This window comes from Anopheles merus, chromosome 3L (genome assembly GCF_017562075.2).
Source record: "Anopheles merus strain MAF chromosome 3L, AmerM5.1, whole genome shotgun sequence".
Lineage (NCBI taxonomy): Eukaryota > Metazoa > Arthropoda > Insecta > Diptera > Culicidae > Anopheles > Anopheles merus.
The window spans coordinates 35,297,055-35,323,393 of NC_054085.1; the positions used below are offsets into that span (position 1 = coordinate 35,297,055).

Genomic DNA, 26,339 nt, shown 5'->3' on the forward strand with positions numbered 1-26,339 from the left:
GATGGGACGTAAGTAAAACACTTTAAATAGAATAATATGTTAATGTTAACTAACAATAAAGTATACGATTTGATATACAGGATTTTCCAGAGTTTCTCATAGGTGTGGAACATTTTTTTGATTCATTATTATGGGAAGTGAACTTTATATGATGGTAATTGTACTCCATGGCAACCTTTTTGGACAGGCTACTTGGAAATTCTTATTGGATTTGTCAAACAAGGGTGCTATAGAGTCCAATTCCCATTACATTAAGTTCATTTCACGATAAGAAAGATTCTATGAAGTGTCCAACAGCTATGAGAACTCCTGGAAAACCCTGTAGGGGGCGCTTATGAGTGGCTTGCTACTAATAGTCACATTATCTTTCTTCCACTGATAGTACCCAGAGGAACATCATAGCGGAAAAGATCCTAAGAACATCAACCATCTTTATAGTGCGTACAGTAGATGAACGATAACGAACAGGAACAATGGGCTAATGTACTCAATAACAGTACAAGATCTGGTAAGATCTACTCACTTACTTTTTTACCTGTCGTTACAACCGTTTCGCAGACTGACAGACGTGTCCGAACTCGCTCTCACGGTTTGGTACGATCTCTTTTCCATGTTTGACAAGCCTGCCAAACCATTTGCCACTTTGTCCCTTTTGCTTCACGTTGCTTGCTTTTCGAATTTGAATTTCCACTACAGAACTACGGAGCGGGGAGGGAAAAAGATAGAATACTGTGGCCACTTTTCCGATGCCAACCGCCGCCCCGGAACGGGCGTCTGTGTGCGTGCGTGCGTGCAGAAGTTTAGCGTTACATTCCGGGAAGCGTGAGCGCATTAGGGCAGCATAATGAGGAGTTGAAAGCTTTCAACCGGCGTACCGGTGGAGATATGGATTATTGGATAGTGGGTCTGGGGTCTGGGGGTTGTACATTTTTTCGGGAGTCTTCACACATTTCCATTCGCGAACTGCAGAAAAAGCAGAACTACGCAAACAGTGTGGGGCTTTCATCGAAATCAGCGACCGCAACCGAAATCTCGTCAACCCAGCCCGGGGTTTATTTGTTCGCATCCGTTGGTGGCCGGTTGCACAATGGAAAGGTTTGCAAAAAAAAACAATCCCCACGTCAGTTTATCGGTTTCTGTCCATCGATCTGAGCCCTTTAAATGACGAACCCATTTCCGTTAAAGTGAGAGAGCGAGTGCAACCTTTCTGTGGTGGGTTTTGTGGGAAAATTAAGTGATCATGCCAGCCAGAAAGAGGTGAAATGGGTGATCATATTCGCACACGGTTGTTGCAAATCAGACCTCCGTTTTCCCCTCCCCATTTGTTCACTTATTTGCACTGATCACCCACAGAGTGGTGTCGTCAAACGGTTGGAACGATCGTCCCCGTACCTTCTCCAAGCACGATCGAGCTGCCCGAGAGCCCGATTGTTGTCCAATTGAGGCTGCACAAACTGGCTGACGAATGCTGGATTTATTCATGCTGTGACCGAGGGAGAGAGAGAAGGAGGGATGATATGTATCTAAAATTGAATAACAATCCAAGAATCAAAGATTGAGTGTACTTTTGTTGTGTTTGCGTTTCAATGACGCTCAGCCTAAACGATGGTTTATTCAGAAGGCTCTCCTCTTGTGCGGTATGTGTGGACGTAGATTTGACTGATGAAGAGGAATTAGGGAATGTATCTAAGGTAGCTGGAGACACACACATGTGAGGAGCAGAGCATGATATAAATATTTAACATTCAACCTCGCGCGGGTCTCCGCAGTGTCACTGTTGGGATTTGATTATGGAAGAGGTCAACATTGTTTGTGTTGATATGTGTCCAGAGGTGTAAGGGTTCAGAAGTTTAATCAACTGGATTCTTGGGCTGGATTGAGCAGAGGATGTAATCTAACCAAAGATTGAAGATTACTGAAGGTTGATTGGTCCTACTATATGTGTTGGAAGTCTTCAGATATCATTTTGGGAAGATCTTATGCACTTTTATGGCAACCTATTTAAATGAAGACATTCAAGTCATATATATGAACAGAAGAACCTGTAAAAGTCTTGATGAATCTAAGGCTCTATTCTGGATTCTTCACAAATCTGGGTTGATGACGTGATCTTAAGGCAAGACATGCGGTTTCAAGAACCCATTTCGATGGGCCTTCGCCTAATGCCACACCACAGAGCAGCAGAAAGAACTCCCGAAAAGCATATTTATTGATGCGTCCCCTTACGCGCGACATACACGTGGTTCACATGTGCTATTGACCCGCCCGTTTGAAAGGTGAGACCGTTATAAAGACCCATCTAAGCCGAGCGGGGCCCCCCGGGCCGGTGTTGAGTGTGTGCTCGATGTAAATTGATACGTGTTTGTTTGAGCGTCAATCCACCGTCCAGTAGACCACCGGAAGAAGAATGCTCTCATAATAGGCGCTATAATAGTATCGGAAAATGATTCCATTTGGTTCCAACTCCATACCGCGTTCGGTGCGACACGCGTGAGCACGTGCGCACGTGTGTAGAATGAGGCGGTCTCGGAAGGAACGCAAACGGTGTGGCATTACTACGCGCATTATCGTTGGTTGAGTGATTGCGATTGCGATTGGTGTTAAGTTTGCTTAAAGAGCGTTCGCGCTCACAAGAATGACTCTTGAGGAAGTAAGGGTTTATAATTATGAAAGACCAGGCGATAAGGGGTCAGGCTCAGGTATATCAAATTTCAGGAGTTGAGGATAATATTCCTCATTCGTTCTGTCAGCATGATGAAGAATTGACCCAAAAACTATGTGTTTTTTTTTCATTTTGTTTTGCATCATTAACACGTTTATCTGTAGTTTTTTTTTTTTGTAATTACAGGCTGTGTAGAGTGTATCCCACACAACAGCATTCCACACTTGTGTGTGCGCGTGTGCCACACTCTTCCAGATCCAGCTGTTCTCGCTTTGTTCACTTACTCCTCTGCTCCTACTATATTATCGGGTGGTGTCACATACACACACGCAGTTGGTGCTTTCTGTTCCCGCGTTTTTCCGCGTCTCTGGTGTTTTTCGTTCCGTTTTGTTTTCCATCCTTCCTCCTCTACTTCCCCTACTATACTCAGCTCTTTGTGTCCTCTGTGTCCTGTTCGACCCTCCCTTCCGTTCCATTCTCGCTCTATGTATCTCTCTCTCTCTTTCTAATGGCTAGGTTAAGGCTTCACACGCCTCCCCACACAACATTGCGTTAACCACCGTGGCCCAACGGTGGGAGAGGACTAATGGAAAGATTCAGTTAATTATTTACAAAAAAAAAAGAAGCAGCCGATGCAGCAGTGATTCGGATTTTGTCGGATCTTGCCCCTTGCTGCTGCCCCTGCTCTTCTCGTACGTGTCAGGCTCTGCTGCTTGGTAACAGTCTTGTTCAGAGAGCCTCCTGCGCCACCACCCCATCCTACCGGCAAACTTCATGTCTTTTACTTCTTCAGCTTTTGTGTCGTAAAAAAATAACCACCAGGACCTCCACGTTCTCTCTCTCTCTCTCTCTCTCTCTCTCTCTGTCTCTGTAAGGCGATCGCGGTCCACTGTGGCGCCACGGGCGTTCGCACTGTCCGCTCAGTCGTTTTCGTTTGCTTCTTTTCCAACTTCAATTTTTTAACATTTTCTGTTTTCAATAGCACACACACACACACACACACACTAACAAGAATAATAATAGAAGCACGAGAGAGGAAAAAAAAACTGTTAAATGTGTAACTAAGTCGTAGCGAAACAACTGTAAACAAAACAAAAAAACAAAGCTAGAGCATAACATTCCTGTTCCTTTTTGCCTTTGCGGTGTGAAGTTTCGCTTGTGATCTTCACTAACACACGCACACACCGACACACACACACTGATTGACTAATTATCTGCTAATATTTATGCCACCCCACTCGCTCGTCTTGGTGTTGGTGTCTCGGCTTCCGCCTTTTTTCTCTTCTGTTTTGTCGAGAAGGAAGCGATGCGTGCTTGGGAGGAGAGGTCCTTGTCCTTTTACCGTTCATTCACTCTCGCACCGTTCTTGCCGGCATGGGTGGTAATGGGTGGGGTAAAAAGACATACCAAAGGTGCACACATTCGGCAATCATGCCCGAACAACGGGGAACGATCGCTCGTATGCCCCCATTTAACCATTCTCCCTGTTGCAGCAACGCCGCTTCCCTTTGTGAGGCTGAGCTTGAGCACAATGTATAAATATAAATAATTTTCCTAATGAAGAGGGGAGAGGGGGTTTTTTGGGGTCCCCATCACCCACTCCTCCCCGCAGAAAAACACTAACAAAACAGAGAAGCAAAAAAAACCTTAAAACAAAAAAAACTTTACATAACTTTTAACATATATTACTTTCTGTCTCTTGCGTTGCGTTGCGTTTCTCTTCTTTGCGCTCGTTGCGGTAGCCAAATTGTCTCATTTTCTCGCTTTCCTCTTACCCCGCTCGTTCCTTTCATTTCAAACGCCCATTTGTTGACCCCGCGCACGCGTGTGTGTGTGTGTGTGACTGTGCTGTAAGTTCCTCGTCAGGCTTTAGTCGTCCGAATCGGAGTTGGAGGACAGGCAAAGGTCCTTGCTCAGATCTACTGCGGCGGCCGTGACGGCAACCGTCGGGTCGGGCCGTGGATCAAAAATGGACTCTGTGGAGATGGCAAGAAGCAAAATTGTGTGCGTTTTTATGTGAAAGTCATGGTTTGGAAGCCACACAACACTACCATGATGCCTACCCTTCACTGGCGAATCGTTGTTGTCCTCGGTCGAGCTGTCCGATTCCTGGTCGCTGCTGCTCGAATCCGAATCGTCCGAACCGTCCGACTCCGAGGATGTCATCATTTCCGGATCCTGTAAGCAAACCAAAGAATGGAGCAATTAGTACAACACGGTCAGCAAATGGCGGAGGGGGGAGGCTTTTCTGGCTACTAACGCTCGTCGCTCCAACACCGATGCCGGTCAGGGCGACCGGGGGCGCCAACAGTTCCCGATCGGGCGGCAAACTCACTTCCACGCTGGGTGGCAACGATGGTTCGCTGTGTAGATGGTTCCGTCCCCCACCTTGCCCACCATACGACGGTACGCTGAGATGGTTACTGTGATGGTGGTGGTTGTTACCACTGCTACTGCCATGGTGATTGTTGTTGTTGTTGCTGCTGCTGTTGTTGTTCTGTGTCGAACCGTGATTAAGGTAGCCACCGCTATTGCTGCCGCTGTGGTTGTTGGTCGAGCCGGTGTGGCCGACATTGCTACTACTACTGCTGCTGCTACTACTACTACTACTGCTATTGTTACTATGCTGGTTATGGTGCTGCTGCTGCTGCTGCTGATGCTGGTGGTGATTGTTGCTACTGCTGCCGTGGTTCGAGTTGGAATTGCCGCCGAGGTTGTTGTTCAGATGATTGTTCATGCTCGCACCCGACGACGCATTGGCAGAGGCGGAGGAGGAGGAGGACGAGGAGGACGGCGGCGGCGGTGCCACGGTACCGAAATCCAGCCCATCGTCCAGCCCGATCATCGGAATACTTGGCAAGGTTTGTTGAGTATTGTTGGCGTTCCAGCTGTCGTGGGGAAGGTAATGAGACAGTAATGCGGCAAGATTAGTGTACGGTGTGGTGTTTGTGTGCGCGTTCTCCGCAAAGCTCTACTTACGCCGGGGCCGACTGGGGACTCCGGTGCGGATAGGACGGCGAACCCTGCAGTGGCGAGTGCTTTGGCATGAAGCTGATCGGCGCATTCTTCCGCACGCCGGTCGTAATCTTCGTCTTGGAGCTCTGGCGTGCGGTGTTGTTTTCGACCTTGATCGTTGGCAGTGTGGGCGGCGGTGGATTCGGTGCCTTGTTTTCGATCCTGCGGGTTGGTTGGAGATGAAATTGCGGGATTAGTATCGTTTCTGTTTCACTCCCCCCTGGTTTGACCGTCTTACCTCGTCTTCTTTACCACGATGCTGCTGTTGAGCTGCTCGAGCGTTATCTCCCCGGTCGCCCGGTTCAGTATGAGCACGCAGTCCTTCCGCGAGTAGTCGCGCTGGTTGCCCTTGAAGACGGTATTCGGCACACCGGAACCATCTGTCCGAAAATGGGAGGGGGAAAAAACAAGAAAGATGAAGAACGGCACTTGAAGCAGAAAGCATACGGCCCCATTTTATTTACCCAGGTGCGGCACGGTAACGGTGACCTGCTTGTTGGCACTAATTTCCAGCACCGCCGGTTTGTTCACGTCGACGCTAGCCGGTTTGAAATCATCTGCGGGAGTGGGAAAGAAGAGGAAGAAGAAGAAGCAGCCATTTAGTTCTGTCGACGTCAGCGTGCTTTGGTGTGTTCCCTTCCCTCCCTGGCTACTTACATTTTATCGTGTGAAACTGGTTCGACGGTCCGGCGTTGGAGAAGGTCGAGCCGAGCTTGAGCTCACGCACCTCCGACCCAATGTTGAGCCGATTGTCCATCGCGCGGCGTGTGAGACAGAGAAGGGGGTGCGGGGGGGGGGGGGGAAAGGGGGATGACACACCAGGAACCGGAACTTCTACGCTGAATGGAGCCGTACGCTTCGTAGAATCATTCTCTCCGCCAATCACCCGTGAGAGTAACACACCACGCCAGAGCTTCCTTTCGTTGTCCCTTGTTCAGTGCTTCTCAGTTTCGTGACGGGTTGCACGTTCCATCCAAAGTCGCACCAGGAACGTGGAGCACTGAGACGGTCGATCGGTCGGTCCACTTCTCGGGCGATCGCTCACTCACTTACACACACTGCGTGTTGCGTCTCGCTCACTCCCGGATTTCACTCTCCTTTCTCCGGCTGTGTGGCGGTGAAGCTGGCGTCGAAGGGGTGGGGAGCGATGGTTTCAAGTCTTCACTCGCGGTGCGGCGGATGCTGTGGTGGGTTCGGGGTGGTGTTTGATGGCATCCAACCAGCCTACTACGGAGACAGGAGGAGCAGAATCAGGGAAAACAAAACACGAGGAACGAGTTAGAAACGTCACCAACAACCTGTAGCAACCCGAGCAGCAATCGGGGATGTAGAGGGAGGGATGAGAGGGGAGGGGGTTGTTTTGGCACAGAATTTGACATTTGGTCACTGCTTTCCGGATCCTTGCCGTACGGGCCCGAGCGGGGAAATCGCGGGGGAAGGTTGAGGTCCAGATTCTTCCTCCGATCTCAACCCACAGCGTAAACCGAAACAGCTGCCATTTATTTACCTTCCGTAGGGCACACGCAGGCAAACACACACACACTGATACACGCACACATACACGCGAGTTGCACTGAATTGCACTGTTGTTGTTATTGGTTGGTAAATTGTAACTGTGTGGAATGTGTAGAGAGGAGGAGGGGGAGGGGGAATATTACTTCTGTTCTCTCCCACACACACACACACACACCTGTTTTTTTTTTTGGCACAAAATGATAAGGGAAAGTGTACGGGGGGAAGGAAAGAAGATATACACACGTGTGTACTCGCGTGTGTGCGTGTGTGTATAGGTATGTCCACGGAGCGAAAGCAGTGGGGAGACAGGAAGATAAAAAAAAACCCGTACACGGGGCCGTTTTCCCTTACCACCACTACTTCCACACACTGTTATGCTCACCTCTTTGCCCCCCCCAAAACCTGCCAAACTTCTTGCTTCGTACGGAATTATGATCCCGCTGGTGGACGGACGGTTCCTGTGATGGATGTCTGTCTGTCTGTGTGTGCGTGTGCGTACTGGAGGATTAGACGGAGACCCGCGGAACGTACCGTAACCGTGACACGAATGCAGTTCTTTGCCAATGTGCCCGCGCGGGTTTGCGGGAGGGACAGTCGAACACGCACGCACGTCTCGGTGTGTATGCACGACACACACGCACACAAGCGAATCGAGACAGGTAGTCCCCCGTGTGTGCTCTCACGGTGACGGCGAAAAATGAAAGGGAAAAATCGGGAACTGTCGCACATACACACACACGTACGGCACGGCACGACCGAAATTCCCCTTCCCACTACAGGTGCCCCGGGAGGGCCACGACGGATCCGTGTTCCGCGGATGCTTGTTTCGGTTGCCGCGGGGAGGGATGCTCGCAACTTTTGCCACACGGTGGTCAAGCCCAGTGTGCCATGTAGGGGAGAAAAACAATCACCCGTCCTGTCCCAGCCTGCTGCTGTTGGCACTGTCAGTGCGACGTTTCACTGCTGTTTTGTACCCCGCGTGTATGTGTGTGCGTGTGCCTGTGTGTGGGGTTTTTTTCCTATCCACCGATCGCGAACACTTTCCTGCCATACGGAACACCCACCACCCGTCTGGTGACACTGACCTACCTCTGGTGACCGCGGGGGCAAGGGGGAACGGGGGAAAATAATCTTCCGGCCGGAGTGGTCTGTCGTTCTCTTGGGAAGAATCGGCGCTCCTACAGCCGCTGTTCCGTATGTTTCACTCTGCGGGGCCACCGAATTGCGGCGATGGTGTGGTGCAGATTAGTGTTGGAGATGGTGACGCAGGTTCGACTGGTGTTACAGCGTGTGTGTGTGTGTGTGGTTGGCGGGGGAAGACAAGACAGAAAACGGCAATAATCGTTCCCGGCGGGTTGGATCAGCAACATGTGACAGCACAACAGTTTGACACTTTGTCAATTCAAAACTGACAGTTGAATGTGGAAAATGGCACTATGGGTTGTGCATGTTCATATGCTAGGTGTGATATCCATACCACACGGAGTTTGCCAAGAAACCGATCTCACAAAAGAAATTAAGTCTAGAAAATAATTAATGTCGGCCGGTAGTAGTATAATCGAGTATTTTATTTTTATAAAAGAGACTTTGAACCTATTGGCCATGTACGCCTATACGTCGACTAGTTGGCATAGTAGAATCAGTTACAAGATTCAAGAATTGGTATGGGTTCGGAGTCTGGATTGGATTCTGGACGGCTTCAAGCATTTTTAGCAGTTTAGTATCACGTATCAAGCTTTCAGTACGTCAAGATTCAGTAACAGTCCCGTGGTACAGTTGTCAACTCAAACGACTCAACAACATGCACGTTATGGGTTCAAGCCTACAGTGTACTAGGACTTCCCCGTAGCAGACTATCCGGCTGAGTGGTAATGAATTTACAGGGTTTTGCAGGGGTTCTCATAGTTGTGGGACACTTCCTTGACTCTATCTTATAGGAAATGAACTTCCAACGTTGGAAATTAGACAGACGCGTTGGAAATTCCTATTGATTTGTCCAACAAGGATACTAGAGAGTCCAATTCCCATTTACATTAAGTTCATTTCACTATAAGAAAGAGTAGCACAGCTATGAGAACTCCTGGAAAACCCTGTAAGTCTCGAAAGCCTGTATAGACCGGCATATCCTCGTAGGACATTACGCCTAATAGAAGAAGAGGAAGGATTCGGACTCGTAAAATATATTCAATATCAATTGGAAGACTGGTTCTTCATCGGTATGGGTTCAGTATTGGCTCCAAGGCACGTTTTTTTTTCAACACGATATCTTGTAAGCGTAGAAATACATTACCGATAAATATTAAACTTTCTTTCCACAAACTACACATTAAACAGCATTTAAACCAATGTTTTTTTTTTGGGGGGATATCATTTTTTGCAGTTTTTTTATTTTTCTCCATTCTATTATTAATGTTTCTAATTCTGTTCAACCTTACTAAGCTAGAAAACGATGCATGTATGTTTTTGTTTGTGTGAGTGTGTAGGGTTTTGCTGGATGTATGTATCTGTGGTGTGTGAGAGGATGCTTTACCTTCTTCTTCTTCTTCTTTCCCCTTGATGGGACAAAAAACATGAGGGGGAGAGACAGTATTGTGTTATACGCGCTTGCTTTGATGCAGCCGGAGTGTGTACGATGACGATAATGATAGTTGATGATGCGATGCGCGATCGTCTCCTAGTAACGATGTACTACTACTACCAACGCGCACGCTCTCTCCTCTCTTACTAGGGGTGTTTCACCACCTGTTCACTTCGCCCCTTGCTCTAGCTAAATGGGGAAGAACAAAACCTCCTTTTCTCCTCTTGTATGATTTCTTGTGTGTACCTGCTGCTTTCACTTGCATGCTGTATGTATATGTTGGCTTCTTCTGACATACACTTGTAACAACGGGGATGTAACTACTTATCATTATATACTCAGAGCACGTACTAGTGAAGGTTTGCGTTTGTGTTATGAATGAACTTTTTTTTTTCTTTCTTCCTTTCAATGCTTGTATGCTGCTTATCGATCCGTTCTTTACGTTCGCATGGTATGTATGTAGGTGTTGTGAGTGTACGCACATTTTTTTGAGTGTGTTTACATTTGTATGTATGTGTGTGTGTCTGTGTATGCGGTAAATTTTGGTTATTCTCTGCTGCTGCTGCTGTTGCTGCTGCTTCTCCTTCCGCTTTCTCTCCTAATGCTCGTAAAGTTGCTCTTATCGATAGTTGTGTATTAATATTACTTACTGCTTCTGACTTTCTCCTCTTAGCATTGTTTTTCCTTCTTGTATTTGCTTCTTCTCTTTTCTTAGCTTTCCTTTCTGTTCTTTTTTTCATTTTTCTTTTTTTCTTCTTTTCCATCTTCATTTTGCTCTGTACTTGTTTTTTTTCTCTGCCTCTCTCTTTCTTCAATTTACTCTAACAAATAACTAGCAATATATACTTTCTTTCAATTTCTCGTTTGTTTATGTGGGGGTGCGCGCCCACACATTCACTCACCCACACACACACACATGCTCGATGCGTGCTCGGCTCAGCGTAATAGAAATAATATTTAATTAGCCTTTTCTTAATGCGCCATCATTGTGGCTCCGACTCCGGTGCCACACCAGACGGTCTACTACGTAGTACTCCATTCACACCACTTTCACGTTTGTTTCTCTTTTTTCCAACTTTCTTGAAACGTTCATTGTTTTCTTTTCATCTCTCTCCTTCCCTCGCTACCATCCCTTTCCTGTGCAATCAAAACGTGAACACGACACGGTGCCGCAGCAGCAGCATTTTACCCTTTTTTGTTTTACTACTACTACTACTACTACTACTTTTGTAATCCTTTCTCGACCGTGTTTTTGTGTCAGCTTTAGTCACCTGTCCCGAACGTAATAAATAATTGTTGCACTTTCAGGATTTCGAGCGATCATCTGCTCGAACTTACACACTCAAAATGTAGTAGCAGCAAGCACATCTCTAGCCGATCGGATAAGAAAACGGGAACATACACACACACACACACGCGTGCGGTGAAAAGGAGAGGGGGATGCACACCCCGATCGTTTCGTTTAGGGGATTTACTGTTTTGTTTTTAAACCTTTGTTCATTTTTCTCTTCCCCCTTTCCTCTTCGCGACTGTTAAACGATCGTCGATATCAGGGGGAGCGGGGGGTTTTTTTGTCTCGACGTTTTAGCTTCTACACCACACGCACACACATATTACAAACACACGATCGAACGGCTATTACTTTATATTGCATAATAGTAATATTATGTATAATTAGCGGGAGGGAGGGAGGGAGGAAGGGATGGAGGGGGTAGGGTTTTCGGTCCTTCCTCCTTCAACTCTTATACACAATATATAAAACGGGATGATGGTGGAGAGAATAAAGCGTGTGGTGCGGCGCGTACTTTATGCCGAGAGCTTGAGGGTACGTGTCTACATTCTTCAGGTGACAGCACAGGGGACGTACTAAAAGCGCTGGATGGCCCTATAGTAGCAGTATAGAAACCATTTTTTAAGTTTTTTTTCTTCTTCAGTTTCTCTCTCCCTCTCTTCCTTCCTATGCTACTGGAATTGTATCGGAAGAAAATGACATGACGCACAGCACAGTGGAAAACACCGGACACCGGAGCGAATGCAAAGGGGATAGGATAATGTGTTTACGATGCGTGTGTTCAAAAGGTGTGTACACAAACACAACACAACGAGGCAACGAGATTAAACGTTTCTCTATACAATTGTGTGTCAACCCTCAACCTCTCACACTAATGCACACTAAAGCACACACCCCACATCAGCTTAATAATTTCATATCATTTCGCTACCGATCGAAAACAGGAAATATTTATATGACGGTACCACCCACCACCCCCGGCTTTACTTTACATTGCGCACCTTTTGCGTACAGCGCATCACCCACGTGGTTGCTTGTTCGCAGAGGCACACACACAGCTGCTGCTGCTGCTGCTGTTGCTACGGCTACTAGGATTGCTGTAATATAGGAAGCGCGACCGGCTAAGAACCGACACAACATCAATAACAACAACAACGGCAACGGGAAGGTATTTCTCTGTGTGTGTGTGTGTTTATGTGTGATTGTTGTAAATGTGCTTTTTTGTATCCTCTTTTTTGTTTTTTTTTTATCTTGCTTCTATTTTTTATCGCAGTGCAATAATTACTAAAGACCATGCGCGAGAAAAAACGGGCACGTGATATATAAAATGCTGAGAAAGGGGAGTCGGGTTATAGAAGATTTGCTTAAACAGTACTGCACACACACAGGCGCGTTTGTTTCGCTTCCCTTACTTCCGTTTTGTGTGTGTGTGTGTGTCTCTAGTGTCGGCTAGTAAAATCAGTCACGGTCTTTTCGGCCGAGGGGCGGTCACAATACACCCCGCGGACCACGCTTGCCTACACGCAGTCGCGCGAATAAAATAGCGCAGCACGCACAGTAAGTGTGGCGATACACACCTTTACCCCCTCTTCTTCCAGACACAACGGTGGTAGTAGAGGATCCAATGTCAATGTCTTCCTTCTATCTCACTGTACCCCACCCCCTGTTACTACATGTAACAATTTACGACGATATTTTATCAGCGAATACTTTCAGTTTGTTCACATGTTTCTTCTGCTTCACTTTTTCTACGCTTAAATTCTGTGAATTACTTTTACGATGGGGGGAGGGGAGGAGGGATAGTTGTGGCCTGAAGTTGCCTTTCTAGGGATGTGTGTATCCTCCTCTCTCTCTCTATCTCTTCAAAAAGGTTGTCCCTTCGCATCTGGGCGCCTCTGAGGATGAAGGCAATTTTATGTTTTATGTTTTCCGGGCGTTTTGTTTTCCAGCAGCAATTTCCGCTTCTTCCTGTGCGTCCCTCTTCTGCTCTGCTTTCATATGACGCGCATTTTCTTATCCCGGTGCGTAACAGTGCGATATGCGCGGTATGCGTATGCGCAACAGTGATTCTCTTCTGCGTCGTTGCGCGCTTTGCCGACACACAGTACTCAGTACACGCCAACAGCAGGTAGGTTGGTAGGTAGGTTAGGTTATAAAGATAGGTCGGGTGTGAAGTGGTGTCTCTCTCTGTGTGTGTGTGTGTGTACAACTATAATTGATTTAACTAACAGTCAGTAGTAGTAGGTTGGTGGTGGTTGTTTTGCGTTTGTTTGTTTCAGCTTCTCTTTACAGCTCACAGCGTGGTGGTACGCAGCAGCGAGGCGAAGAGGCTGTTGTAGCCGGCGGGTTGACAGCCGGTGCCGGTGCTGCCACTACCGCCACCACCGCCGCCACCACCACCACCACCACCACCACCACCTCCACCACCACTGCCTGCTGCCTCTCCTCCTCCTCCTCCTCCTCCATTACCGGAAGTAGTAGCAACAGTCTCGGTTCGGGATGGCGTCGTCGTCGTCGTCGTAGGCCCAGTGTCTTCCTCTTTCATCTTTTCCTTTCGCTGGCGCGGTAGCGACTGCTGATGGTGGCTGCTGATCCTTTCCTTTTCCTTGCGTCGCAGCGACGAACGCCCATCAACCACGACCAGCGACCAGCGTTTGCTGCCACCGCCGGTGGCACCTGCCGCCGACGGTGTTTTCGACCGCATCCGGACACTGCCGCCCGGGACGAACGGTTCCACCGGTTCCACGCTGCCGTCCCCGCCGTTACCCCCCTCTTTCCGTGCATGATGATGATTGCTGCGCTTCTGTTCCGATTCTGATTCCGCTTCCGTTAGACCACCGCCGCCGCTAGCTGTCCCATCGTCGTCGTCGCCACCGTCGTCGCCATCGTCCTGGGTCGTATCGCTCCCGACCGAGTGATACTCTTCCGATTTTGTATCGAGTCACAGACGTAGATCGTACGCGATCTTCGACGCAATGTTCTTGAAGCCGATGCTGGTGCCTGTGTGTGTGGTGGGTGAAGGGGAGGTGTGAAAATTAGTAACGATCAATCAGCTCCTTACTCGTTTGCCCACTTACCCGATATTCTCTTAAACCGGACACCGTTCAGCGATAGCCGGGGCAGCTTGCAGACCTCAATTTCCCACTGCACTAGCGAGTCGGTGTTCGGGTCGCCGTGTACGCACAGCAGTACGAATCTTTATGGGATGCATTGAAACAACACACACACACATTAAATTGTACATTTTTTCCAGGTTCTTCTGAGGAGGGTTAGGAAAGCTTACCGTTCTCGCTGCTCATAATCACAATTGTTCTTGTCCAGCACGGACCGGATTTCGGCCATGATTTCGTCCGGCAGCCGGGGGGAGGTTGTCTTCATCGACCAGGTGAAGCGCAGTACACGTGGCTTTACCGGTTCCTCCGTGTTCGTACTGCATGAAGGGACACGACACACACACGCGCGCAAACAAAGACACACACACACACACGGACGTACAAAGTGGAGCGTTTTCGAAAAGGATTTTTTTGGACAATTTTAGAAGTTATTTTTGTGTCGAAAAAAAAGAGAAAGAGAAGAGATTGCAGAGAGAGAGAGAGAAAAAAGAAAGAATAAAAATACACATTATTGATGCTGCTTTAGTGTTTCATCTCGTTCGAAACCAAAGACAACAAACTGAACATTTCTTCATTTATCGGGAGGTGGTAGTGGGAGGACAAAATGGTTTTTAGAAGGGGACAAAACCCCCACCCAACTACGCACAATCTGTTGGAATCTGTTGGGATCCCCCGCACTTTGAAATGATGTTTGCTTTACAAATCACAAAACAAATGAAACATAAAAGGAAACAAAACAAATAAGAAAACGTTACAACAAACAAAGAGCACATTTTGGGTGGTGGTGGTGGTGTAGAAAAATGAAAAAAATGTACATAAAAAGGACACATTTAACACAATAAAACAGTGCATCATGGAATGTGGAGACACGCGTACAACCAACAAAACGCATAAACACACACACACACAAGATACTAAAATATGTAAGAAAATACGGTAGCAAATCAACGAAGAACTTGGCAAACGAATGTGGTAACAACAGTGACACATAATTTTGCACATAATAAACTTTCATATGCACTTTTAAATTATTTTTTTTCCTTTTTTCTGTTTGCCTGCTGTCCCTTGTTTGTTGGGACGTTACCTTCGGACGCTAAGCATGCGTACATAAACACAGCCTACTACAAACGTAATGCACAACACTACGTCCCTCAGAGTACTAGATTGTGGAGAAAAAGGAGGCCCTCAAACTAGGGAGAAATCACGAACGTCTATGCAACTGAATACAAAATCGAAAGCCGTTCACTGTTTGAAACATAGAAAACGCAGATAAACGTCAGTGTCTTTCGCTCAACTAGAACTGAATACCACTACACACTTTGTTTGTTTCCGTTTTGTTTAAAGCTTGATTTGAAAATTTAAAATTTTGTTTGTTGCTTTGCTTCGATCATTGAAAGATATCGTGAGAAAGTGAGAGAGAGAGTGAGAGAGAGAGAGAGTAGGGAGAAGAACAACTAATTATGGAGATATATATTTACCTAGCTGTACTTGTTGAAGTATTTGCTTGGCCATCGTTGGGCCTAAAAAAAAGTAAACAGGAGAATAAAACAAAATCAAAACCAAACGACAGAGAAGATGGTGAGAAGACGGTGTATGTGTGTGTGTGTGGGTGAGGTGGGTTTGTTAACAGAACGGAAAAGTAATAAAAAAAGAAGTGCAAACAGGAAAGTTAATATTAAACGAAAAGGTATATTAGAATAAGAAAAAGGGAACAAGAAATAAAGAGAAAGAGAGAGAAAGAAATAATAATAAAATAAAAAGGTTGCATACAAGCATACAACAGAAGGAAATGGGAAACAAATCAACGAAAGGAAAACAATAAAACAATAAAACTAAAAAAGTAAGATTAGAAAAGAAATGAACAAAGAAGGAAAGACAGAGTGCATAAACAGAGTAGGAAAAAGAGAGAGAGAGAGAGAGTAAATGAAAAAAAACTTATTCAGCTATACACCTTTCGGATGGCAGCCGCAAATTGTCCCTGCGTTTCGGGCATTCCGATGAATACAAAACACGGAGCAGAAATACATATAAAAAGGAAGAAAACAAAATTACAGAAAAAAGATGAAATAAAAAAATAAACACAATTTTTAATAAATCAAAACACTAGTCCGGATCAGCGGGTTTCGCGAATCAGTGTGCGTGTGCATGCGCGCGTTGGTGTAAACACACACAGCAGAGCCATGCGCAACATGCACGACGACAAAACACACACATGGGCGCACAGCAGCCATGCTCGGTGTATACAGAGCACACACACACAAGCACACACACAAGAGAAAAAGGGGATAAATATTTTGCGTTTCTGTGGGGAAGAGAGGGCTGGTGGTTAACGGTGGAGGAAGAAAATGGAAAAGGGCTTTTTTGTTTTTGTTTCGAGCTAAATTAAAAGGAATGTTGTTGGATGAAAGTAACGCTTAAAGCGTATGGTAAGTTAAAGGGGCAGGGCAGGAAAAATATTAGCACACGGTGGTAGCTAAAGAGGGGTATTACTACGTGCGCGCATGGTGATGGTGGTGGTGGTGGTGGTGGTGTGTGGAAGAGTAACAAGTACCATCTGTTAATAATATTTTAGCCAATTTTACAGCAATAACCTAGAACAAACAGGACCGAACGAGTGTGAAACAATTTAAACGATTTTGTTAAAAAGCAGAGAAAAAAAAACCGAAAAGTATAATAAAGCAAACAACAAAACCAACGAAAAAACCACACCAGGATATAACCAGCGTTAGAAGAAACGGGAGACAACAACATCAAACAAGTCAAAGCCTCCTTCTTCTCGATCGATTGACATGTGCGCGTCGTCGCGTTGGTAACTTAATTATACACAGCAAAGCTTGGACACGTTCGGTATCTCTCAACCAAGGTGTATAGAAGAAGGTTTAAGGTGGGATTTTTGGGAGCTTGTTTTGTTTCTAAATCAAAAGTTTTGCTACGGATATTCACTACGAACAATGGGGAAATTTACAAATCTAATTCATGATCTACCAAAATGTAATTCATACGCTACCGATTGCAGATCTATACACCTTGGGATTGATTCAAAGGACCCATTTCCTTATGCACAAGTGCAACAAGCACAAGTATTAACATTAAATTGCCGAGTGCGATTGTGTATTTTTAATGCGTTTTTTGCCGTGCGAAATAAAAATCTTAATGTAAAGAAGAAACATGTCCTTTCATTTCAGGCAGGGGGGAATGGGGTCCATAGGGGTTTCTTCTCCAGTTCGGTCACGATTTAAGGACGAGTGGATATTTTTCCTAAAAATGAACGACGAGGGCTTTTCTCTTGAGAGCTGCCAGGCGAACCAACGAATGAAGCAAATACGAAGCCGACCCAAGTTTTCAGTTTTCAGGTTTTCTGAACTGTTTTAATTGTTTTTTAATATTTATTGCTAAAATGTTGCGGTACAGTAGGTATATTATGTGGGTGTTTTTGTCTCTCTGTGTCTGTGTGTGTGTGCGGGTTTTTCTTCACCTTCAATGTTTTACTAATAGTATGTCTTATAAAAAAGAGAAGAAAAACAAACAAACAATAGTTCTTTCTTTTATCCGCATTATCTAAACGACGAGGAGGAGGAGCGTGTGTTGAAGGAGGAGGGTTTTTGTACCACATCATCATCCGTTTCCCTCTCAGCCACTACACTGTGTGGTGGGGTCTCATCATATACGTCTGAACTATATCTGTTGTCGCCGGTGTGAAATTGTCTGTCTATCAGGCTGTGTCTTATTTGCTTCTGATGTTGGTTCTTTCTTTCCTTTACACTTTTTTCTCCTCTAAAATAATTTCTGTTACTTTAAATGATCTCATTTTTATACAGATTTTGTCACTCACTCGCTTTGCTGCACACATTGGTAAGGGTCTGGGGGTTTGCAGCTCAGACACAGACGCGCACACACATCATACACCTCATCATGCAAAGGAGTAGAGTAGAGAACGATGAAGGAAAGAGGGATTTTGCTATGTCGAATTGCCAATAGCTAATACTTTGCTTGTGGAGCTGTGTTACTAAAACTAAAAAAAAAAACGCTAGAAAGGCTCATAACGCTGCTAACGCTATTATACTGATTTTTACTCTGCTTAGAAAAGCAAGTAGACCCCGCTACGTTTTTGCTTGGTGGAAAATTAAGGCATTTTCTGGAATTGAGTCTAAATTTAGCAATGAATGTTTAATGAAAAACGAAACTAGAACGAAAGCTACAAATTCGTTACGACCTTCATACATTCTTATCGTACTAACTTCCTTCCCTTCTTGGTCCGGATTTGTACTAACTAATCTACACTTGCTAGGCGAAGCTAAAGAATAAATTAACACCTATTCCACCTACACGCTCGGGACGGCGTATTAAAAAAAAACAAATGATGCGTTGAAGAAGCATTCAAATTAAGAACAAAAAAACTGGACGAATTTTGTGCGCTGAAACCTCCTGCTGTTAATCTTTGATTTGCATGACGAGCTGACGAAGATCAGGATGATGGTAATGATGATGATGACAATGATGGTGTGCGTTACACTCTGAGCTGCTCTGCTGCTTAACCCAGACTCGCTAACGCTATCTATTATTACAATCAAACATCCAATTGCAGTCATCATCATAAAATACACACATACGCACACATACGCACGAGAGACGCGGGGTTGCAGTTGTTGCTGTTGTTGTTTGGGAGGTGATGAGCAATATAATTAGCATATAACGAGTGCTCTCTCTGCTCGCGACCCTATCCACTCATAACAGGCAGAACAGGTTTGTTCTTCAGGTTTTTATGCGTGTGAGCGTGTGACTGTTTAATATGTGTGCGCGGATGGTGTTGTATGTATGCATTATTGCTGTATTATGTGTGTGTGTGTGCTTCTTATGGAAGAAGGGAGAAGAAGAAGTAGTAGAAGAAGAAGAAGAAGGTGGGCACACTTCTTCACTCCTTTCTGTGTTACACGCGTGCATTTAGCTCACCACCGTCTGGTTCGCGATTATTTTTAATTTTGAAACTATAAAAAAAAGGGAAAGAGAGAAAGAGAGAAAGAAAAAAAAATAGAAGATAGAAACAACCGACAACAAATAAATGAGCGCGCAAAACGGGGCGTATTGTACTGGTGAAGAAAAACGGGATGGTTGGGGCGGGGTGGGAGGGGGTGGGGGAGGGGAAGGGAAAAAAATGATGCAAGAAAAAGTGTTTGGCAAAACTAATACATGTTTATGATTTATATATATATATAAATTTGTAACAAAACACCTACAATTAAAACCAGATGAGAAATTATAATAATAAAACAAGAAAAAGAGAAAAAAAAACAAAGTACAATGCGAATGCAGTATGTGTAAATGGAAAAGAAAACAAAAGGAAAAGTAGTAATAAAAAAGACAAATGAAAAAATAAAACAAAACGATGCAATTACTAAAGAAGATAATTTAATTGGAAAACATAGTTAAAACAAAAGTGAATAAATAAAAAAAACAAGATAAAGAAAGGGAAGTGTTGTGTGGGGAAAGGAATTGTATTGTAAATGTTACGAACAGATGGAATCGTTACAAAACGACGCAGTGTTGAACAGATTTGTTCCAAACAAAACCACAACACAAAAAGGAAACAATTTTCGCGTCAAAACCAGTTAGGAGGAGAGTACTACCTAGGCACTACGCAGCATACTACCGAAGCTGGGCAGGGGGACGCGCTGGGTGAATAGTCAAACATCAGACAGTGAGTGTGTATGTATGTGTGTGTGTATGGTGAGTCGCAAAACGCTTACTGGAGGAGTATGAGGAAACGACTTCCTCCATAAGACAACATCCTTACTGTACAACAGAACACCACTCCTCCTCCGTTCGCGTGTGCTCAACACCACTCCTCTTCCTCCTCCTCCTGCATTGTTGTTGTCCTGACTCCTGTTTGCGTCGGGATCGATTTTTAACCAACGTTCGTTCAACTACGCGTGTATGTACAACAAAATGGAATAAACTAGGATTAAAACTACACCGCTACACAGCTAAGAATCACGTGCACATCTCTCAAGAGGTCAGTCGTTTCACGCCAAACGGGAAATCTGAGTAGTAGAGCGAAGGGAGAGGAGTAGAAGAAGGAGGAGAAGTTGGGGCCACTGACTCCGTACACACGGTACCGGAGATCCTGTCCCTGCCGCTCTCCCCTCTCCGCGGCCACGCGCTGGAGGATCCCTCTCCTCCTGCTGCACACAGCATGCAAACTGAAGTTGAAGTGTTTCTGTCCCGTGCCCTTACAGACTATACACACAAACATTCACACACTAATAATGCCTTGATGCCTGTTGATTGCTTGGAATGATTGTGGAGTAACGAGTAACGAGTCCTAAATGGCTTTCAAACATGTGTCCATTAAGCCCATCAACACAGCGCATGGCATGCGTGCGTACGGGCGCAATACGATACACAGATTGCATACAGAACATCTATCGCACAGTAGAGTATCCTCTTAGCATGCTTGCAACATCCTCACACGAAATGAACACGCCTAAAGATATGCAATCCGGATGACAAAGACGTGGTGTTTGATGCTAATTCTCTCGGTGTGCCATAAAACGGTATAATGCTTTCAATGTGTGCAAATTATGGCTCGCCTGTGTGTTGTTGGTGCTCTTTTTTTTGCCAAAAAATGTACAAAATTCAAATTTAGTTTGCAGTCACCAATGCTCTGCTCTTCTATACAATCTCCTCCATTAGCTCTGTATCTTGTTTGTTCTATCAATCTTCAAACAACCCTGTTCTTTCAACATTCCTTCCAGATTTGATCTATTGGATTAACTTTTGCCTTTTGCTTATATGTTGCTTCTAATGCTGTGGCACACATTGTGTTTGTTTTAGTTTTTTTCTCGTTTTTGCAAATCTTCCTCAACAAAAAAAAAACAAAAAAAACTGTCAATCTGTGTACTCTGTATCTGCCCTTTCCTCTAATTACAACACACACAATCTCAGTCTCTACTGATTGAGCCTAGAAGTAGAGAAAGTAGAAGACAAAGAGAGAGAGAGAGAGATAGAGAGAGAGAAACGGAGACAGAGAGTGAGAGAGAGAGAGAGTGTGGAAGAGAAGAGAGAAAGAAACAAATAGTATTTAAACTTTTTGAAACAAACACACACTGCGCTGTTTTATCGTATTTTGTTGATTGTGTAGTAAAATCAAGGTAAAGAACGGAGGAGGGGGCTAGCTGGTAGGGTAGGGCAGAGGGGCGTCAGAAGAAATGGGAGAGGCTGGACATTTGGAGAGGCGGCGCTGGAAATGGGTGGCGGCGTAAGGTGGTGGTGTGGGTTTTTGGGGTGGTTTTTGTATGATGGCACAAAACCAACGTGATTTATGTGTGTGTGTATGTGTGTGTTGTGTGTATTATGTAGCAAAGTACGAGAAAGTATGGAGAATTTTGAATGTATCGAACAACGATTCTATCTCCGGCAGAGGCGATATATGAGCGATAGTTACTCTTCCATTTGCAACCTTCCAACCTTACTGTCAACTGTGATTTTGATATACTAACTAAGCGGCTATTAACTATAGATAGCCCCATATTCTATGACAATTGGAGCCAACTTGAGTACTAAAAAAGCCATAAAATTGCTGCAAATAAAGATGGAGCATATAGCACTCGATGATGGTAGCACAATAGTTGTACAAAACAGCGAGCAAAAATGAGAAAAAGAAACGGAGAAATGCCAAAACATGACATTAATATTTGGTTCCCCTAGCGAACAAGTTGCGCCTTAAGCTATGCAATCGGCGTAACAAAATCATTTTAAAGGTTTTTTTGCTGGTTTTTAAGAAGATTGTTGGTTGGGAAGAGTGTGACGAAGGAGACGACTAGCGCACTGCACAATGTGTCCAAAGAGTACGAGGAGCAACATCCTAACGAGGAAACTCTATGCAATTTTCCATACGTATTTTAAAGAGGTATTTGTTTTTCATTAGAATTTTGACAGTGTTACGAGAGCCCGTTCAATGAAAAGGTTTTTTTTTAAATATATATTTCATAAAAACGTAAATGTAAAAGTATAACACATCCTAATTTGCTTCCCTACAATAACTAATGATTTAAATTATCTGTACTGACTATCAACTACACTTCCCTCGAACATACAAAGCAACATCAAATGCATTTCAGGAACTACCACTTTTTGTCTAAAGATAATAATCCAAACAAAAACTATAATTCTAAAACATATTATTGTATCTTAATCAACAACAACACATGCAAAATCGTTTCGTTTCTTTATAATGTTGTAAATGTTAATTAAAAAATGTTTAACATAATGTAAGAAAAGGAAACATAACAAAAATAACTCAAACATCATTAGTGAAACTGAACATGAAAATGAAAGGAAAACAAAAGGAATGAAATATTGAAAACCTGGCAGCGCAAAACTCATTTGAAAGGGTTATCGTAAAAATAAAGGCGTCCTAAAATGGAAGATTGCAAATGTAATCCAATTGTGCACTGGATGGTCGTTCTGTTACAGCAACTGCCACTTGAAGTGACGTACAAGAAGTAAGTGATGTATAAGCGCCCGATTACGATGCAAGCAGGTTAATGTATGCATGAGATACACGATAAGGGACATAGCACACATACACACACACTGACACACATACACAAACAAGTTACACAGCAGCCGCGCAATAACAAGAAACATTGGCAGCAGAAGATGAATGATGAAATGTTGCGCTATGCTGCGCACTGGAAAATGGAGGAAAAGGCGTAAGTTTGGAAAATCACCTCGTGTTTAATCAAATGAAGAAGTAATTTAGGAGGGGAAAATTAATAAAAAAAAAACAAAGAATGTTAGCTTACTTCACACGTACACGTGCAACAATTGCGAAACAGTGTTACCGAACAGGACCGAATAGGGCACAAGAAATGGAGTAAGAAGGTAATGGGGCAGGAGAAGAAGTATCAATTGTGTCTGGGTATGAAATCCGAGCAGAAAAAGAGAAAAAGAAAACGAGCTTATCTATGATTGATCGTTGATAACTTCAATTTGTTTCTTACGTTTGTTTGTTTGTTTGTTTATGTCTTGTAAACGTTTTATTGACGATTTTTAAATTTCGCTAACTCTTCCTAGGTTTATGCTCGTTTAGTTGTTTAGTTGGCTGCACATTTCTGCCTTTCCTGCTCATCCCTCATCTGTCTTTGTGCACCCTTTCCCCTTTCTTCCCTCTACTAGCTGCTTAATGAATAAAGCTTCTTATCATCATGTACCAAAACCGATTTTGGTGTATCTCTACAACGCTCTGCTCTACCAACAAACAAGTTACACTTGATTCATAAAACATTACTACGTTGTCTTTTGCTTACTATTTTCCCTCTTTTCCACTCACTTCTTGTCCTGTTTTACACCTATCCCGCTTTTGCCAATGTCCCACCCCCAAACATCGACATTCGGTTGCAGTTGTCTAGCCCTTACTAATAGCTAAATTGGCTGCCAGCACTCCGGCAAGTGCTTGTGCAGCATTGTTCGTATACAATACCTTCTTCGGTGCAAAGAGGGAAACGATCTTTAAAAAAAAAAACAAAAGCCGAAAACATAGCAAAACTACTTCACTATTAGTATGTGTTCAATTGAACGGACGTGGAAAAACTACTCGAACATCGCAAACATCGTGTCTTCTTTACCAGACCGGTACACCCACCCTTTGTGTTTTCCACCCTCGTGCTCTACTCTCCCCCTCCTCATCTTATTTGTCCCCCGGACACATTCACACAGGCACGGTTTAGTCCTTTTCCGATGTATCCTTGAAGTGGAATGCCCTAAAGCTGTGTAGTAGCAGTAGCAGTAGTAGAAGTACCCGTATTTTATTGTGCATTTTGCAAGGCACACACATACAGAGAAAGACACCCGTGTCATAGTTTCGCCATTGAAAAGGTGAAAAACAAGTGAGTGAATATTGAGGAAAAAAGAAAGAAGAAAAAAACAATACAAAAATAGCATTATAATGTGAGCTTTTCCCGAGGGAAACAAAACGAAACGTAAAACACACAAACACACAAAAGTAAACAGGAATCTTCCCCCCGGGGTGGGGATTGAAGATGAAAAAAAAGAAAGAGAGAGAGTAAAGGAGAAGGATGGTAAAACACAAACAGAACAAACAAAAACGGATAAAGTTGAGAAGAAGAGTGAGAAAGAGAGAGAGAAAGTAGAAAAGAATATCACTAAACATGAAACTAAAGTCTACGGGGTCTATTGTTTTGTGTTTGGTTTGGAGCACGAATGTTAACGTTTTGCAGGACAGAGCTTTAGTGGCTGGTGCACTTGCACAACAATACTATTCTGTTTTCCCTGTCGGTTTTCTTATGTACCAGAGTAACAGTAAAATAGAAGATAATAAAAAAGATGAACAAAATATGGTCACAAAACTTCCGCACTATTTAATAAGACACAACGCACGACATATTAAACAACGCACGGTAGAATACGATCGTCATTCATGATAGACGTATACAACAGGATTACAAATAAAGATTTATAAATTGTTAGTGTGCTAATCTCGCACGGGTCGCATGGTAAATAGTACACGCATTAGTACACTATTCATTAATTACAATTTAAAAAATAAGCTACAATAATTACACGAAAGAATCACTTCAATAAATTTACACCAACAGATGAACAACGAAAGTTAATAAAGGATGACATGATTGGCTGTGAGGTGGCTAGTTTAAAGTATCGAAACGAAATGACAAGAAACCTTTTCTGTACAAGAAATCGTGAACAGTTGTTATGGGAACATGATTACACACCCCTAAACCACTAACAACAAACAAAATAAAGAGAACGAAAGGAAAACAAACACTAAATAGGAACAAATGCAAATAGGGGGAGAGGAACGTTAGAAGCGCTACTAACTATACAAATTAACAACTCAACATAGAAAAACGATAACATAACGAACATAAAATGAAAGAAAAGGAAACTCGGCACACAAAAAAAAACACACACATTTAGAAAAGTGAAAAGCAAAAAGCCAAAAAGCGACAGTGGGGCACAAAAAGAAAGGTGTCCAGAGGGGGGTGGGGGAGGTTATTAAGAGGAAATAGGAAAGAGATACACAACGCAACACTGTGTTTTTAATATATTTTGAGGAAAAAAAAAGGAAATAGGAAAGTGCAGGTGGCAGAAAAGGAAAGACAGACTAGGGGATATTAAAGAAAAACACATACACACAGAGGTAAGAGAGCACCAGAGAGATAGAGAGAAAGAGACAAAGAGTGGGGGAAAGAGAGAGACAGAAGGGCGGGGAGAGAGAGAGGGAGAGACGCAAAATAGAGAACGCAGGTACGGGGGTACTTACCGTTTGCTAAATCTGGTAGTAAGTCTTTGCAAGAAAGTCTTGCCAGAGTGTGGCGAATCACCGACGTTCCCGCCCGTTCCGGCGTATACCGTGCTGTTTCGGGCTCTGGTTTGTCCTGCATTATTGCGTATCCATCCAGGAATAGTTGCGCATGAAAGTGGGTAAAAGATGAATGTTAGTAAAAGTGGTTCTTTAAATCCGGCCGCTGGGCTAGTACGCTACTACAACGCCCTTCCCATCGTTCTCCCGTCCCGTTCCAGGAGAAACTCCTTTGCGCGTTTAAAACCCCCTCTGTGTACCCGCCATGTGTTACATTCCTTTTAAAATGAAAAGATTGTTTAGATTGTTTACTTTTGTTGAGAAATAATACTTAAGGTAACAAAAGTTTTTCATCTGATAATTAAACAGAAAATCGTTTAAATGAGAGATAGAAGAGGTACAGTATTCAGATTCTATTTAGAAATTAACTATTAACAGTTGATAAATAAAGCGATAGAATTAGTTTACTATATTCAACGGCAATTAGACTTTTACGATACTCAACAGAGAAGTTTTTATTCAAGAAAGGGTTTTAAAGGATCGGAAACGACATGAAATCGATTTAAAACTGGTCATTATTACTGGAAGAAAGGAAATGCTAGTATAGTCGCATCCAAGTGATAGCTAAAACAACACTTTAAAAAGCTGTAGATTCATAAAATGCATAGCAAGAGGTTCGCTACATGGGAAGAATATGCAACATCATATATTGAGGGTTTGACTAGTTTTGGTTTCATACAAAAAGGGTCCATCGAAAAACACAGAGACAGGCGCAGGAGGAAACACAGCTGGAGGACAGAGATGCAAAGGAGCTACATCGATAC

General features: G+C 43.9%; 2 protein-coding genes across 10 annotated transcripts in view; both read right to left on the minus strand.

Moving 5' to 3' along the window:
* Positions 1-3,942: 3,942 nt before the first annotated feature.
* LOC121598359 (ell-associated factor Eaf) lies at positions 3,943-8,521 on the minus strand. Of its 9 annotated transcripts, none has more exons than XM_041925060.1 (8): positions 8,282-8,521; positions 6,335-6,901; positions 6,142-6,234; positions 5,916-6,057; positions 5,642-5,839; positions 4,923-5,550; positions 4,726-4,840; positions 3,943-4,638 (listed from the first exon to the last, which is right to left on the minus strand). In XM_041925060.1, the coding sequence occupies exons 2-8, from the start codon at positions 6,432-6,434 to the stop codon at positions 4,532-4,534; spliced, it is 1,383 nt and encodes a 460-aa protein (XP_041780994.1). In that variant the 5' UTR covers positions 6,435-6,901; positions 8,282-8,521; the 3' UTR covers positions 3,943-4,531. The 9 variants fall into 9 exon arrangements, with proteins under 9 accessions (XP_041780994.1, XP_041780991.1, XP_041780997.1 ...); XM_041925057.1 differs by having other exon boundaries at positions 6,335-6,904; XM_041925063.1 differs by having other exon boundaries at positions 8,278-8,521.
* A 5,444-nt stretch (positions 8,522-13,965) lies between these two features.
* LOC121598732 (serine/threonine-protein kinase par-1-like) overlaps positions 13,966-26,339 on the minus strand; it is a 38,016-nt gene continuing 25,642 nt past the window's right edge. The window contains 6 exon segments of the mRNA XM_041925971.1: positions 13,966-14,061; positions 14,139-14,257; positions 14,345-14,491; positions 15,653-15,694; positions 16,126-16,152; positions 25,477-25,591. Coding sequence (XP_041781905.1) covers positions 14,003-14,061; positions 14,139-14,257; positions 14,345-14,491; positions 15,653-15,694; positions 16,126-16,152; positions 25,477-25,591 — 509 coding nt within the window. The 3' untranslated portion in view covers positions 13,966-14,002.

What these genes read in the sequence shown, in the direction of transcription:
- LOC121598359 (XM_041925060.1), bottom strand. Translation starts at nt 6,434, where the DNA reads ATGGACAATCGGCTCAACATTGGGTCGGAGGTGCGTGAGCTCAAGCTC. An exon ending in CCAGTTTCACACGATAAAAT is followed by an intron (nt 6,235 to 6,334) that starts GTAAGTAGCCAG and finishes CCACTCCCGCAG; the next exon opens with ATGATTTCAAACCGGCTAGC. An exon ending in CAACGATTCGCCAGTGAAGG is followed by an intron (nt 4,639 to 4,725) that starts GTAGGCATCATG and finishes CCATCTCCACAG; the next exon opens with AGTCCATTTTTGATCCACGG.